Source organism: Alternaria alternata, assembly GCF_001642055.1.
Source record: "Alternaria alternata strain SRC1lrK2f unplaced genomic scaffold CC77scaffold_14, whole genome shotgun sequence".
NCBI classification, from domain to species: domain Eukaryota; kingdom Fungi; phylum Ascomycota; class Dothideomycetes; order Pleosporales; family Pleosporaceae; genus Alternaria; species Alternaria alternata.
The window spans coordinates 611,836-627,378 of NW_017306203.1; the positions used below are offsets into that span (position 1 = coordinate 611,836).

Sequence of the window (15,543 nt, forward strand, 5' to 3'; positions counted from 1 at the left end):
GAAACAGAAGTGCTGCACCCACCGGGGCCACAGTCTGCGCGCATCTCGATTTCACAAGCCTGTATTCACAATCTCATGTCGTCCAGAGTCACTCGCTCGCAAAGGCGCCAACCCGCCAACACCAACGACAATTCACCGCCCGCACCTCCCCCACCCGCAGCCCTCCCGCCGCCCGCACCAGCTTCTTCACGCAAGAGGAAGACTTCAGCGCGGGATCCCAGCCCAGACCAACTGGACAACGCAGAACCACAACCGAAACGCGGTGCTCGCAACAAGCGAACCAAAGTCGACGCTCAAGACCCGCCCGCTCCACCTGCAACCAAGGCCAAGAAAGCTAAAGGCAAAGCAGTCATGTCTTCATCTGGGTCTGTGCCAGCCGCTCCAACGCCAGAGTATGCGCTGACTAAAGACAGCCCACCATCAGATCCTATCGACGAGAAGTCGACGCCACAACCCTCGAAACGATCCAAGAGTGGCCGCAAGAGCAAACCCTCTAGCGCCGCGCAAGACGCCGATACTCCTTCCACATCTCGCCGAAGCTCACGAAAGTCGAACAAGGCCGAAGACGATACAAGCATGGACGATGCACCCGCAAACAACGCTGAGGAGGAGACGCGCCAGTCTGGCGAGGACCATACTAGCGACGACGAGAACGGCGACGAACACGGAGAGCGATACGATGACGATGACGACGACGATGACGATGATCCCTTCACCAGTGGCTTCCTTGGACGCAATTCACACAGCCTCTCTGCGCTCAGGCAGCTTACTGGCATGATGGCGGGCACAACACAGCGCCTGCGGGGCATCTTGGATCAACTACGGTCGCCAGACATGTCCATACAGCTAATTGCGTTGCAAGAGCTGTCCGAAGTACTCCTCATCTCTACCGAAGACAACCTGGCTGGCCATTTCTCCCCCGATGCCTATGTCAAGGAGTTGGTTAGGCTCATGCAGCCGAACGAGTTCACAATGGAAGAGAATCCAGAGCTCATGTTGCTCGCCTGCCGATGCTTGGCCAATTTGATGGAAGCTCTGCCTCAAGCGACCGCCAACGTCGTTTACGGTGGCGCCGTGCCTGTTCTCTGCTCAAAGTTGCTCGAGATTAACTTTATTGACCTGGCAGAGCAATGTCTGAGCACATTGGAGAAGATCTCCGTCGAATTTCCGGGAGTCATTGTACGGGAAGGCGGTCTCACAGCGTGCCTGACGTTCCTCGATTTCTTCGCCACAAGCACCCAGCGAACAGCTGTCACAACAGCCGCCAACTGCTGTCGAAACATCCCAGAGGATTCCTTCCCAGTCGTGCGCGATGTCATGCCCATCCTCGAAAACATCCTGAACAACAACGATCAGAAAGTCGTAGAGCAAGGCTGCATCTGTGTATCAAGGATCGTTCAGAGCTTCAGACAGCAGGAGAGCAAGCTGGAGGAGCTGGTTAGCCCAGGACTTCTTAAGGCGATCCTGCGACTTCTACTCCCAGGTAGTACAAACCTCATTGGGCCCAGTATTCACACCATGTTCCTTCAGGTTCTCGCTTATACGGCAAAGGCGAGCCCACGTCTGTCAGCTGAGCTTTTAAAGACGAACGTGGTCGATACTCTATATCAGATCCTCACTGGTGTTTCACCTCCTAGCGGCACTGAAGACGTCGCAGCGAAAATCGACTCGGTGGTCATCATGCAAGCTCTGATTCATCGGCCCAAGGACCAGGTATTCGAGACGTTGAATGTCATTTGTGAACTGCTCCCTGATGTCTCAACCGATGGCCTGACTTACCTTGACGATCTCTTCGATGCGGGTTACCCAGGCGACGATCTTCTTCCGCTCTCATCTACGAACGAGAAGACTGCGAACGAGAAGCGCGTTGAGCTGCTGGAAGATTGCAAAGCAGAGGTTAAGCGCTTCGCTGTGATTCTTCTGCCGACTTTGACAGATGCTTACTCGAGCACCGTCAACCTCAGTGTTCGGCAGAAGGTGCTCACCGCACATCTCAAAATGCTGTCAAATCTGGACACCGATATTCTAGAGGAAGCCCTACGGCCAGTTCCGTACGCTTCGCACTTGGCATCAATCTTTACCCAGCAAGATCATCCATCTTTAGTGACCTATGCATTGCAGGCTGCTGAACTGCTACTTAAGCGACTGGAGCCCATTTACCGATACCAGTTCTATCGTGAGGGCGTCATCTCCGAGATCTCACAACTGGCAAATCGCCCATGCAAGGCACTGGAAACCAAGCCTAAGGACTCAAAACCAGCAGTTGAGGTTGAAACGGCAGCTGAATCAGGCGCTAGCACTGTCTCCTCTGGTGAGCAGGAGGTCGAGCCGCATTCGAGCGAAGGCGTGGATGTGGAAATGCAATCTGACGATGGAGAGGACGTGGACCCGGATGACGAACAAAACGAGAGCAGCCACAACCGGGACGAGGATGACGACTCGGACTCTTCATCATCTTCTGACGAGCGGGAACCACCACCAATGCCCAACGTCGAAGACATCATCACGCTGCGTGCCAAGAAGTTCATTGAGGCTCACGAGAAGGACTCCGATAAGCCTATACGCGACAAAGCTTCGGCGGTCCTAGATGACCTAAAATCGCTCGCTGAAAATATCAAGGACTGCGTTGCTGATGGTAACGCAAGCGACTGCATGACCCTGTTCACTCGGCTGGCTTCTTATTTCGAAGGTGATGCTTTGGAGAGCATTACAAGCTACGAACTCAAGACCTCAAAAATTGTGGAAGTGTTGTTGGAGCTGTTTTCGACCCCTACAACGAACAAGAATGTTGATCCCAGGCCTATCTTCTTGGAAGCCTTTATGGGAGGTAGTAGCCAGAGCAAGATCAAGACCGCGAGCACTGCATCTCCAGCTACGCCTTTTAGTGTGTTGGTCCACAAGCTCCAAGATTTGCTCAGTAGGTCTGAACACTTCGACGTGATCACCGTTCACCAGAACATGTACGATAGTCGAGGAAGCGCGACTTCAATGCTCGCAAAGCAGCTCAGGCTCAAGCTTGTCGCCGATGACGAGTCAGGCATTCCAAAGACATACAGGAACATCATGGTTTCCATTCATGCCATCGCAACATTCAAAGCCTTGGACGACTACCTTCGACCTCGCATTAGCCTGGCGGATCGACCACGACCGTCCAAGTCTCGGGACCAGTTTCCCTCTAGGGATCAATTTGAGGCCATGTATGCTCAAGCTCTGTCTGAAGGACGTGCGCCTCCACCACCGCACACCCCTTCTGGCACAGCAAATCGTGCTTCGAAGAAGTCTTCACGATCCAAGGGTGCTCCGACTGATTCACCCCAACCAGGACCGAGCTCAGCTACCCGAGAGAAGTCCCGGCGATCCAGTAGGCGTCAACAGAATCAGCTTCCTCCACCTCCGCCACCACCTCCAGCCAAGGCACAATCGCAAAGCAGCCAAGATCCAGTCGAATGCGCTGATGAAGCGCAGCTCTCTGACGGAGATTCCATGGACGAGGACAGCGCTTTGAATGCTATTGTTGACGAGCTGGACGATGAACTGGACGAGGACATGCCAGATCCATCAGCTGTTAGTGTGGAAGTTGCATCAACAGGGCAAGCCACTGCTCGGGAAGAGGATGGCACCAGGATCGCCACACCGGTGCAAAACACGCCGTTGGCAAAACCACCTGCTGAGAACCGAACACCATCATCCCGTTTGTCCGCGCTACTTCAAAGCTCAGCCGCTATGCGCCAACAGTTGGGCGGTGCGGCAAGTGCGCTTTCATATGCTGCCGCTGTGCAATCAACCCCGCAAGACTGGCACATCGAGTTTAGCGTGAATGATCAGCCACTTTCAAATGAGACGACAATCTACCGCGCTGTGCATTTCAGTCAAGCTCAGCCACAAGATGGATCACATCGCTCTGTTTGGAATGGCATTCATACTATCAAGTTTAAGCGGGTCCAGGGCCCTCCACCAAGCGAGCCCAGCTCCTTGACACCGCCTCCAGAGTCACGATCGGATGTCTCCGGTATGCCAGCCTCACTTGATCAACACCCTGTGACGTCTGGTATCCTGCGATTGCTAAGTATACTCCACGGGCTGAACTCGCACCTTGACGACATTCTGCTCGCGAACAAGGAACAAGTCAAGCTGAATGCCGAGCCACTCTCACAGTTTGTCAACACGAAGCTTACGGCGAAACTGAACCGTCAGCTGGAAGAGCCTCTCGTGGTAGCGAGTAACTGTCTCCCTAGCTGGAGCGAGGATCTGGCACGTTTCTACCCATTCCTGTTCCCATTCGAGACACGCCATCTCTTCTTACAGTCCACCTCGTTCGGCTACTCACGGTCGATGACACGATGGCAGAACTCGCAGCCCACGAGCGACTCACGTGATAGTCGACATAGGGACGAGCGGCCATTCTTGGGTCGCCTCCAACGCCAGAAGGTCCGCATTTCTAGATCCCGGATCCTGGAATCTGCGATGAAAGTGATGCAGCTCTATGGACATTCTGCCAGTGTCCTGGAAGTGGAGTACTTTGAGGAAGTTGGAACCGGTCTAGGGCCAACACTGGAGTTTTACTCCACTGTGTCGCGTGAGTTCTCGAAGAAGAAATTGAAGCTCTGGCGAGAGAACGAGTCCAACGACAGTGACGAATATGCTTTCGGTAAGCGAGGTCTCTACCCGGCTCCTATGAGCGCTGAGGAAGCGAGCACCGAGAATGGCGAGAAGCGTCTTGAGCTTTTCAAGATCTTGGGTAAATTCGTTGCCCGCTCTATGCTGGACTCTCGCATTATCGACGTCTCTTTCAACCCGACCTTCTTCCGCATCAGCGACGGCACTAGCGCAGCGGTTGCACCCTCTCTTGGAGCCATTAAGGCTGTTGATGAAGATCTAGCCAAGTCTCTGCTACTCCTCAAGCAGTTTGCCGATGCGAAGAAGAAGGTCGACAACGACAACATGAGCGCAACAGCAAAGTCCGCAGCCCTGCAAGACATAGTCATCCAAGACTGCCGGGTAGAAGATCTAGCTCTGGACTTTACACTTCCAGGCTATGATTCGATCGAGCTTATCCCGAATGGTGCGGACACACCAGTCACGATCGAGAATGTCGACACGTATGTGGAGAAGGTTATTGACTTCACGCTTGGCTCCGGTGTACAGCGGCAAGCCGACGCTTTCCGCGCAGGCTTCACAGAGGTCTTCCCATACTCTGCTCTCAAGGCGTTCACCCCAGATGAGCTAGTCATGCTGTTCGGCCGGACAGATGAGGATTGGTCGCTAGAGAGTAAGTTTCCCGGTATCCAAATGTTGATCATTGTTACTAACCACATTCCAGCCCTTATGGATTCTATCAAAGCGGACCATGGCTACAACCTCGACAGCAAGAGCGTGCGCAACCTACTCGCCACCATGAGCGAGTTTGATGCACAGGAGCGTAGAGACTTTTTGCAATTCATCACCGGTAGCCCCAAGCTCCCGATTGGAGGTAAGTTCTCTACTCATTCCATGACGAACATTCACCATACTAACACTTCCACAGGCTTCAAGGCTCTCACGCCAATGTTTACGGTTGTCTGCAAGCCCAGCGAACCACCCTTCACTTCCGATGACTACCTGCCTTCTGTCATGACGTGTGTCAATTACCTGAAGATGCCGGATTACAGCACTGTTGAGATTTTGCGCGAGAAGCTTAGTGTGGCTATAAGGGAGGGCCAGGGGGCTTTCCACCTCTCTTAGACTGCTGGATGAGTGGGTGGTGGTAGAAGTGACGGTTACACTAGTGGGGAATGAGGAGGATGGAATGGTGGGAGCATGGTAGGAGTAGGGCAGGAAGAATATGGGATACCCTGGGGCTTTTTCCGTACGGGGCGCCAGGGGACATAGTTTTACGCTTTTTTCTTCTTTGCTGGGACATGCATAGATTCAACGCCTTTACCACGATGATGTTCGTGGGTTTTTAGTATGCATTGTAAAGTTAGGGGATGGATGGGATGGGGGCGTTTCTGAGTGTAGGTAGTTTAGTCTGTATAATTCAGACTTTAGAATCGTAAAGGGATTTATGACTAGCCTGTTTTGTTGGGTTTGATAGTCGCTGATGTGAATGTTCTCTAGTCAGAGCGTTGTGCTCAGTATGCATTCATAACCACTCACATCATGGCTGAACTGAGAGCATACTAGATGCTATCCGAGCTCTACTTTCGATCGCGTTGTCAGAAGGCAAATTCTAGTAGCAAGTTCTACCAGAAAGATATGAGTTAATTTCGTAAATGCCCATTTCTGGTATTGCTCATTCATGAGGTATCAAAATGTATCTATATTACGCGTTGCGGCAGCTGTCAATGGCTCGGCTATTTTGCGTCTCCAGAATACCGCGGGATAAAGTCGATGATACCAAAGTATGCATTGCTCACACTAAGACCACTTCTACGCTGTCCTCTCTCCTAGCACAGCTTCCGTGCATTACACCGTGCAAGTATGTATCTCCAACTAATCGGTGGTGTGCTGGTGTTTCAGACTGTCTTCGAAGTATGAACGGTACATCAGAACCGTGGATTACCCAGATTTCGTCTCCAACCTTAACATTCGGGAGTGATAGACCAATACGACCTGAAAATGTTATATAAAGTATCCTCTGGTCCAATGCATTTGTACAGGCCGTTCTGTACCCCCTGGATAATTCATTCCAGTTGCCTGTTGCCCAGAAGTCGCTCCATTCGCTATCAGTGGGAAGATCGACGTCATTCTCCTCAAGCAGTTCTAAGGGGCCAGCTCCCCTGTAGATAACGCCGCCACACAAAACTTTGGCAAAAGCGTCGATTGCTTCATCAGTTCTGACTGAAACTCCATTTTCCTCGCAAGTGCGGCGCCAGTTGTGAACAGTTTCCTCAATGTTTCGCGACTCCCAGATATATGTCTTCATGGCCACGGCTTTTACTCGATCGATGAGAATTCCATGTGTCAGCAGATGCTTTCGGTCCTTCACTTCAAGCTTCCCAGACAGATCTCCACAGGTTTTGAAGAGATGATAATGCACATGGGTACGCCTAAGCTGAGGTCTCGGATCGAAGACTGCAGAGAAGTCACGCACCCAGGAAGGCAGGTTGAACCTTTCGCTATTGAATCCTCCGCCAAGTAGGCACCGAGGACTCATCTCGGCCTCTTCTAGCATCTTACAGAAAGCCTCCACATATACCTCTGACACTTCCTTCGTGTAATCGGGGTACAATTCGATTTTGGATGAGTCAGATAATCCCAAGAGAGAGTATATCTTGTCTAGAGGGTTGGAGCATTGTCGACAAATATAGGCAAGGCTGACCTCGGAAAATGTCTTGAAGCCTGGTGCTGCGCGACGCGATCCTTCCAACGTCTGTATGTAGTCCGCTACTTTGATCAGGGACATTGTTTTACTTGCACCTAACGCTTGATAAGCGTCATGACAACAATCATCTGTATGATCAGAAAAGTAACTTAGCATGCCCTTTTGATACATTTTAAAACTCTCCCAAGGGGTTCTCCATGAACCACATATGACCACAGCTTGATCTGGTAGAACGGCTTCCTGTACCGTCCAAGCCCTATGCCACCATGGACTGCGAGCAACAAGCTCGAAACCTTCCCAAATGGAGTCAATCGTCCAGGTAGCAGTAGATTTGTCTTTGTAGTACCCTTGGGAGTTCGTACAAATGCTTGTCTGCCGCCAAATGTTCCACAAGCGCGAACGGATTGCTTTTCATCAAATTAGAGTCGTCCGGAGAACCAAGCCAGATGTACGCCTGGTCGCACAATCTGTAAACCAGGTCCATGTGCGATACTTGGTGAGACTTCTCAATGTTGTCCGTTTGGTCGATACAAATGGCATCCACCCAAATGACGATCGGTTCATCGGGGGATCGGATGTGCTGCAGTGCCTGGAACAAATTTGCTCCAACCCCCATCTTCTCGTCGTTGACTAGGATATAGTCGACAATCGCAGCATCACCCCATGTATATGAGAGAGCAGTATATGGCGCTCGTTCCGGATCATTGAGATCTATCTTGGATAAGGAAGCTTCGATCGTAGTACCCCTGACACCCGGTTGTATGCAGAGTACTCTGATACTCTTCTCGTCTGATGGAAGCGGAAATTGTTCGTGAAATGTGTGAGTAGTCGTGGTACTTCGGCGGGTTTGGCTGCGTGTAACAACCATGACTATGTTGGATCTAGGGAAGATGGATAGCTAGAACCATGAATGCAGCAAAGCAAGGGAACTCGGAGGTCGACCTTGCCAAGGCTCTGCACCGCCTCACCAGGATCAGGCTGTAGCTACAAGGCTGATGAATGACATCACTACACGCATACAAATCAAGGGAGCGTGATCCAAAAATGCTAACGGTAAAGCGTATGCAAGTCATGTATTCGCTGTTTACAAGCACTTTACTTGGAGAAGAAAAAAACCCCAGAGACAGAAAACTTCGCGTTAAATGTAAATAGCATTATCCGTTAAATGATCGTGAGCCCCAAACCATTCCAGTCTCTATCATTACACAGCCAAGCCAAATGCCTTGTTGCGGTACAACAGTCTCAATTCCTCACATCCTGCATTTCGAAGGTGTGTGTGCCAATAAACTACTCGCCATAGTATTGATCTAGTCCTCCTCCTGGGAGTCAGCAAGCGCGGAGTCGGCGTCAGCAGCAGACTGGCTCTTGCTGCCTGAGGCCTTTCCATTGCCAGAAGCTCCGTTGGAAGCGCCGGTGGAAGCGCCAGTGTTGGAAGAAGCACCAGTAGCGCCAGTAGCACCAGTGTTGGAAGTAGCGCCAGTGTTGGCACCAGTGTTACCAGTAGCACCGTTGCCAGTGGCCGCACCAGTTCCAGTAGTGGAGCCAGTGGTAGACTGTCCAGCGCCAGTACCGGCCGAGCCACCCTGGGCAAGCTGGCCGGTTCCTTGCTGGGTTCCAGTAGTAGAGCCAGTACCCGCAGCACCAGTTCCTTGCTGGACACCAGTAGCAGAGCCAGTTCCTGTTGAGCCAGTTCCTGCAGCACCAGTACCAGTCTGCTGACCAGGAACGGGAGGAGCAGCTCCACCAGCCGGAGGAGCAGGAGGGGCAGCACCGCTTGCAAGAGGAGCGGGAGGAGCGGGAGGGGCAGCGCCGTTAGCAGGGGGAGCTGGGGGAGCACCACCACTTGCAAGAGGGGCGGGAGGAGCAGCACCGTTCGCTGGGGGAGCAGGAGGAGCAGGAGGTGCTGCGTTGCCAGCGAGACCAGCAGTGGGAGGAGTGGGGGGAGTGGCAGCTCCAGCGCCCTGTTGGCCTTGGCCAGCACCTAGAATATGTCAGTGTTTATGCTTGAGGTCATGAAATCTTAGACAACTTACCGGCAGTGGGAAGGTTAGCCTGGCCGTTTCCAGCCTGACCATTGGCACCAGTGTTACCACCTGCTGCGGCTGTGCCGTTGTTGGCGGCGCCCTGAAGAGAGTTAGCATGTGTGAAAAGTTTGAAATGATAAGAACTCACGTTGGCACCAGCAGCACCCGCGGCACCCTTGTTGCCCTTACCCTTGCCCTTGCCCTTGCCCTTACCGTTGCCGTTCGCGGCGCCGGCAGCAGCAGTGTTGGCAGTACCGGCAGTGTTGGCAGCGCCGGCAGTGTTGGCAGCTCCAGCAGTAGCAGCGTTGCCACCAGCAGCGCCGCCCGTCAGTCCACCAAGAAGGTCACCAAGACCTCCGGCTCCGCCTGCTGCTCCACCCGCAGCTCCACCTGCTGCGTTGCCGCCACCCGCACCGCCAGTAAGACCACCAAGGAGGTCTCCAAGTCCTCCAGCGCCACCAGCTCCGCCAGCGGCACCTCCTGCTCCACCGGCTCCTCCAGTCAATCCACCGAGGAGTTGGTCAAGCTGACGCTTGGTCTTGAGCTTCTCGGTGGAGAGCTTGCGGACGGTGGAGACGAAGTGTGCGGGCATTTTCTGTCCACCAGTGGTGTCAACCCATCGCTTTCCAAGACCAGCGTTGGTGAAAGGAGCCGGGGCCGCAACAGCGGAGGCAGCCAAAGAGGCGATGAGAATGGAGGAGTCGAACTTCATATTGATATTTGAGAAAGATTGAGATGAACTGCCCGGCAGTGAAGTGTATAGAGAGTGTGTGGAGAAATTAAAGCCGGCTAGCAGCGATATGTACAAGGAAAGTTGATGAAGGGAAGTAGAGAACAAGGACTGAGATGTTCAACAAGTATCGAACTGAAGAATGATTCCATGATTAGGCAAGACATTACCTCTATATATCATCACCCATGGGGAAAGGCCCGATCGGGGAGAGGACGTCCGGTATCAAACAGCTGACGTGTTCTGGCCCTCCAGTAGATCGTTTTGTCGATCATGATGGTAAGTGTGAGGCTGTAGCAATGCGTGCAGGAAGTATTGCATGCCCTGAGGCCATCATGCTGTTGCGCGACCTTACTCTGCCGTAGTCTGCAACTTCGATGTGAGAAAGGCGAAACACTGGTCATGTAGCTGGGTCCCCGCATTATACAAAACACGTGATTGCTTGTTCCATGTGCGACCTGTAGCTCAACCGTACGCTGGGTCTTGGCGTAGCATGAAATCTCTAGGGGACGACCGCACACCGTGTTGACTCCTGGATTTAGACGAGAGCGCGATATCCTTCTCGCGCTCAACGGTATCGCAATAAACGTGATGATCTGGTATTCCTCTACATGCTCATCGTCAACCGTTGACGTTGCTTCCAAATAATGGTGTTGCTGTTTCTGTCGCAGCTCCCGTGAAACGACAGCTTGGCGCGTTATTTCTCCGGTTAAAAACGCGTGTTTTGGTTTTGAAACTAAGGCAGATCTAAGGTTCGGCCTTACAACTGTGACAGTCGATGTGCGAGAGCGTTTTTGACATGTTGTTGAACGTTTCGGGATCGATTTAGTTTGAGGGAGAGGTGACAAAGATGAGGACAGCGGACGGCGAGTGGGGTTCAGCGAAGCTTGAATGTTTAGCGCGCCGCTAGCCTCAAGGGTAGGGAGGCCGTAGCACTTCACCTGGCGCAATAAGCAAGACCTGAAGACCTAGTTCCTCCAAAAAGACCTTCTATAATGTTCCAGTTCGACTCCAGTCCAGCGCTCATAGTGGTCGATATGCAGAACGGCTTCTGCCACAAGGATGGCAGCTTCGCAAGGCTAGGAATACCGACTGACCCAAGAACGATTGTTCCTCGTATCAATGAGCTACTCTCAGAGTTTCGCGCTACTGGACTCCCTGTCTACTTCCTGAAGACAGGGTACAAGGCCGATTACTCGGATAGACGCGGTCGCGATAGACATGACCGACTCGAACAATTCCAAGGTCTCTTACGGGGGTCTTGGGATGCCGATATTCTAGAGGAACTCACGCCTGAGGCTGCCGACAATGTCATCAACAAGACAAGAAATTCTTGCTTTTTTCGCACGTCGCTGGAGACCACACTGAGAGAGCGGGGAGTTGACCATGTGGTTTTGACTGGGGTGGGAACCGATGTATGTGTAGAGACGACGGCAAGAGATGCCTATCAATTGGACTTCGCCGTCACTACCATAAGTGATGCTACCTGGGCATGCAATGAGTCGGACCATCTAGCCGCTCTGCACGCCCTGCGAAATTTTGGTGGCACAGCGTCGACATCGGACGTGATCGAAGCCTTGGAGAAGTTACGAAACTCAGACCATGTGTGACGGCAGGAGCTTGGACCTTTGGTGCACGTGCTTACGCGTTTGCCTGGCATAGGCCACACAGCTCAGTAGAGAGCTCGACAGTGATTACACAGACGTTTCACCACCTTTCGATTATCCTACTTCGTGGTCTCACACCATAGAAGAATGCCATTGGCGTGGGATGATACCACATATATTGCAACGTCGAATTGCGCCATTAGGAAGTATTTCTGTGGCTTAAATTTGATTAACCTCTCTCAATCGTAGCCAAGGGCGTTAAGCCGATCACAATCCTCGCGCTGTGGTAGCCAAGCCTTGTTCCATACCCAATTTGTTCGACATCACAAAAGTACGCACCGAATCGATCCTGCACCGACAGCATCGGAAATTGGTTACACTTGTTTAGAAGGAATCATGTGTGAGGACCAGAAATCTTGTATTTGCATAGGTTCTTTTGATCCCTTAGTCGATCGCAATCAATTACAGCGCTTCGCTAAATCACTACAGTACGCTAGTGGTATGGTGATTATGGTGTGTACACCAAAGAGCGTCGAGCCCGATACATTGCTGAAATGCTCCAAGATCACACCTAAGCATCCAAACTATGTCATCATCATCTTCTTCTTGCCAGGCCCGTAACGTATAGTTCTCCAGGCTCCGCTTCTACCTTCCAGCCTTCATTAACTAGCGCCTTGAGCACAGCAGGCCCAAGCTTCCCTCTTCCACCCTCGCTGTGTCTGCCTAAGCCAGTGATGATTCTGTATGCCTCACCCCCTCCTCTCCGACCAGCACCACTCCATTCTGGTATTCTTCGCTCGCCTAGGTTATTCCACCAAGCTTGCGTTCGTTGCTTGGCAATTCTTGTTGCATCTGCCACAGTGACGCCATGCAAATCCAGATCAGTAGGACCGGATTGTTGCGAAACGAAAGCGTCGGCTTCGGCTGCGTTCATTGCTTTCAGATTCGCGTTTAGGTCACGGCCTTCTTGTGCGTAGTACGCAGCTGCTTGTCTCATGAGGGGTGTGGATTTGCCTCTACGGTAGGCTCCAGATGCTTTTCCAAAAGCTTCGTTTCGAGCAGCGGCTGTGGACATTGCGTCACGTGGCCGGGCAGAGGGAGTCAAGGTAGGAAGTTTCGAAGATTCGGAAGGGTCGGATAGATCGACAGGAGCGTATCGTATGTCGAGCTTGATGCCACCTTTGCCGCCCGTTTCGCTTGCAGGTTGTTGAGTGAGGGACTTTGCTAATTCCTGAGCTTTTATCGTTGATGGGGCAGTGAGGCGTACTATGGCAAGAGCATGCTCCAAGTCCATAGACGGAAAGGCTTCGTTGAGTGTGATCGCGTCTTGCACTAGCGCAGCGTCGGGCTGACTTTCCTTCTTGTGCGTTGCGATGTCCTTCCTTACGATCGCTAGTACAGTCGCCGAAAGAGAAGTTCCGTTTGCGTGGTAAAGTGACGACACAGCCTTCGCCGACAGCCCTGTGCGCGATGTTATGAAGTCCACGTCGCGACTTGTGCTTTGCCAACGATTTGCCGGCGCATCTGATTCGACAAAATGGCTAGTGCCTGCTTCCAGAGATAACCTCTGCTTCTTCTTGCTCTTCCCCTTCTTGCCTTTCTGCGGCACGTGGTGATCTTCTGAGAAGGCCTCAATACCCTTCGCGATTGGACCTTCTTCAGTAGGGCTCTTCCTACTGTCGTCAAAGAAGACTTGGTTCAACAGTTCATCCGTCGCTTTGTCGTAGTCGTATCCGCATTTCTTCAGCGTATACGTCACCTGTGCGAGCCGCAGACCTGGGAAGGTTTCGGCGAGCAACAGCTCCTTTGTCGGAACGTCGAATTGCTCAGTGTCCTTGTAGTATCCATCCTCCAACGACCCTTCCGAACTCCCTGACCGTCCGTTTACGCTAAGTGTGGAGAAGTCGTTCGAGAGAGTCGAGCGGTCCGTGGCTACCGTTTGCGTGGTCCACGATTCAGCGTTCGAGTCGGCATCGGTGCTGTGCTTGTCTGGGCTACCCTGAAAAGCGCCTCCACTGCTGCCCGAGGGGTCGAAATCGAGGGCTTCTGCCTCGGCTGTTAATTTCAAGGGTTCCAGCAATTGCCTAGTGAGGTCAATCGCGTTTGGCTCCCCCGCGAAATCCGAGTATATCGTATATAGTAGTGTGGGATCTATTGCTGGGCAGTACTCCTGCTGTGGATCGCATTGCCGTTAGCAACCTCATTCAGCAGTACCTGGTAGTGTCCTTACCTCGAGCAGACGTAGATCCTCATCCATTTTGGTTCTTGTAGTATTGACGTCTTCTTATGTGTCTGTACAGCGAGTGCATACTCAAACTGGACTTTGAACTGATGGAATTTGTCGCGCAGTCAATCCGTCTGAAGATTTGTGCGTTTGATGCGACAGGACCGAGTATGGCTAATCAATTATGCGATAGGTGGTCGCACAGGCAGAAGTGCGTGGGGTGTTTTGGAACAGCGCCGGCGCGTGATCGCGAAAAACGTGGGAGGGGGAGAACGTAACCGAGCTTCGCGCATAGAGAGCAGTTCACCGTTGTTGCACCATGGCGACTGTAAATATAAGGAGACGAAGGGTTTGCGATTTTCAGTGTGTACGCTACTGGATTCTTCGCGCTGGCTAGATGTTAGACGTCATGTCGCCCTGGATCGAATCGCGCGTCATCCACCAATTTAGTATACGCTAATGCAAGCGGCTGAAGCGTATCTACCACCGCATTCTCGACAATCTCACAAATCGTTGGCATAACAATCGCAAGCCCTGGATACCACCATCAACCCTTACTGATATCATAAAGATGGTCGAGAGCGGCATGTTGTACCATCAGGAGGTGGTGTTTGGCTTGAACAGCATGAGGCATCCTACACCAGGATCATGGACGGGCACTGTTGGCGAGACATCCAAAAGGACATCATCAGAGCGTCCTGTGGAGAACTTTCTAATTGGATCCCATTCGCTTGTATCGTCACTGTAGACTCCGTCGGTTCTGGTTGGGGCAGATGATCTGCCCAAGCACCTATGAATCAGCCTCGCGCCGCCATTTAGGCCCCCAAAGTACGCCCGACATCTCCATCACATCCATGCCAGTGCAAAGGATCTGTGCCGCAGCATGCATGGGTTTCGGGTCTGTCCCACTCCAGTTGTGTCTAGTTTAAGTACACCTCAGGCCCCCATTGCGTGGTGACATTTCGCAACTTCGATCCTTTCGTGTTCTTCGTACTTCAACCTGCCTTCACGATCTCGACCGAAGCGCAAAACACCATGGCACCCCTACAGCGTCGCAGCGCAAATCTCTCGCTCCAAGGCACTGTAGCCGTCATCGTTCTTGTTGTTTTGTTCCTTTCTGGCGTCTTCTGCACCATCATCTTCTTCAAAATATGTAGCAAACAGCGGAGGCGCGAGAGGGCCATGCGCAGGATGCAAGAAGAGCGCACGCCATTTGTTGGCGCCCAGTATATTGCGCCTGCAGGCGCGCCAAGCAACGGAGACGAACCGCCTTATGCAGGACAGGAGCCTCTACGGACAGAGCTGCAAAACAAACAACAATACGAATATACCGGCCCGTCAGAGTTACAAAATGATCAGGAAAATACTGGTCCACTAGAACTGCAAGGAGGCGAAAGGCCTGAGCCTTTGCCAGCGCAACAGCTGGACGGATACGTAGCAGCGGTAGGTACCGTCACTGGAATATTCGTGGTGAAGATGGAAAGTCTGACAGGCTACAGCCAACTTTCGATGACAGCAAACCCATTGAACTACCCGCGAATGTAATGGTGAACGACGCAAACGGAAAAGCCCAAACACAGAGTGGCAAAGCGAAACACGATATCTGAATGAAGATGTCAAGAGATCTCGCATTGTGATGGAGATCACCCTAACTA

At 52.3% G+C, this 15,543-nt stretch overlaps 6 protein-coding genes across 6 annotated transcripts; 3 read left to right on the forward strand and 3 right to left on the reverse strand.

Moving 5' to 3' along the window:
- Nucleotides 1-75: 75 nt before the first annotated feature.
- Nucleotides 76-5,721, forward strand: CC77DRAFT_1062927 (thyroid hormone receptor interactor 12; the record flags this gene model as incomplete). The annotated part of the gene is made up of 3 exons (XM_018528584.1): nucleotides 76-5,269; nucleotides 5,321-5,470; nucleotides 5,525-5,721. 3 exons carry the CDS (start codon nucleotides 76-78, stop codon nucleotides 5,719-5,721), a joined length of 5,541 nt encoding a protein of 1,846 aa, XP_018384427.1.
- A 637-nt stretch (nucleotides 5,722-6,358) lies between these two features.
- Nucleotides 6,359-8,171, reverse strand: CC77DRAFT_1041698 (HET-domain-containing protein; the record flags this gene model as incomplete). The annotated part of the gene is made up of 2 exons (XM_018527243.1): nucleotides 6,359-7,588; nucleotides 7,650-8,171. The coding sequence occupies 2 exons, from the start codon at nucleotides 8,169-8,171 to the stop codon at nucleotides 6,392-6,394; spliced, it is 1,719 nt and encodes a 572-aa protein (XP_018384428.1). The 3' UTR covers nucleotides 6,359-6,391.
- Nucleotides 8,172-8,539: 368 nt separating this feature from the next.
- On the reverse strand, nucleotides 8,540-10,139 carry CC77DRAFT_179358 (hypothetical protein). Its single transcript, XM_018530498.1, has 3 exons — nucleotides 9,476-10,139; nucleotides 9,337-9,427; nucleotides 8,540-9,284 (listed from the first exon to the last, which is right to left on the reverse strand). The coding sequence occupies exons 1-3, from the start codon at nucleotides 10,037-10,039 to the stop codon at nucleotides 8,611-8,613; spliced, it is 1,329 nt and encodes a 442-aa protein (XP_018384429.1). The 5' UTR covers nucleotides 10,040-10,139; the 3' UTR covers nucleotides 8,540-8,610.
- Nucleotides 10,140-11,010: 871 nt separating this feature from the next.
- Nucleotides 11,011-12,133, forward strand: CC77DRAFT_1021848 (Isochorismatase hydrolase). The gene has a single exon (XM_018525345.1). The coding sequence runs from the start codon at nucleotides 11,053-11,055 to the stop codon at nucleotides 11,665-11,667; it is 615 nt and encodes a 204-aa protein (XP_018384430.1). The 5' UTR covers nucleotides 11,011-11,052; the 3' UTR covers nucleotides 11,668-12,133.
- On the reverse strand, nucleotides 11,864-13,921 carry CC77DRAFT_1073125 (hypothetical protein; the record flags this gene model as incomplete). Its single annotated transcript, XM_018529178.1, has 2 exons — nucleotides 11,864-13,837; nucleotides 13,895-13,921. 2 exons carry the CDS (start codon nucleotides 13,919-13,921, stop codon nucleotides 12,260-12,262), a joined length of 1,605 nt encoding a protein of 534 aa, XP_018384431.1. The 3' UTR covers nucleotides 11,864-12,259.
- Nucleotides 13,922-14,700: 779 nt separating this feature from the next.
- CC77DRAFT_1096229 (hypothetical protein) lies at nucleotides 14,701-15,495 on the forward strand (the record flags this gene model as incomplete). The annotated part of the gene is made up of 2 exons (XM_018529831.1): nucleotides 14,701-15,331; nucleotides 15,388-15,495. The coding sequence occupies exons 1-2, from the start codon at nucleotides 14,924-14,926 to the stop codon at nucleotides 15,493-15,495; spliced, it is 516 nt and encodes a 171-aa protein (XP_018384432.1). The 5' UTR covers nucleotides 14,701-14,923.
- Between the last annotated feature and the right edge of the window lie 48 nt (nucleotides 15,496-15,543).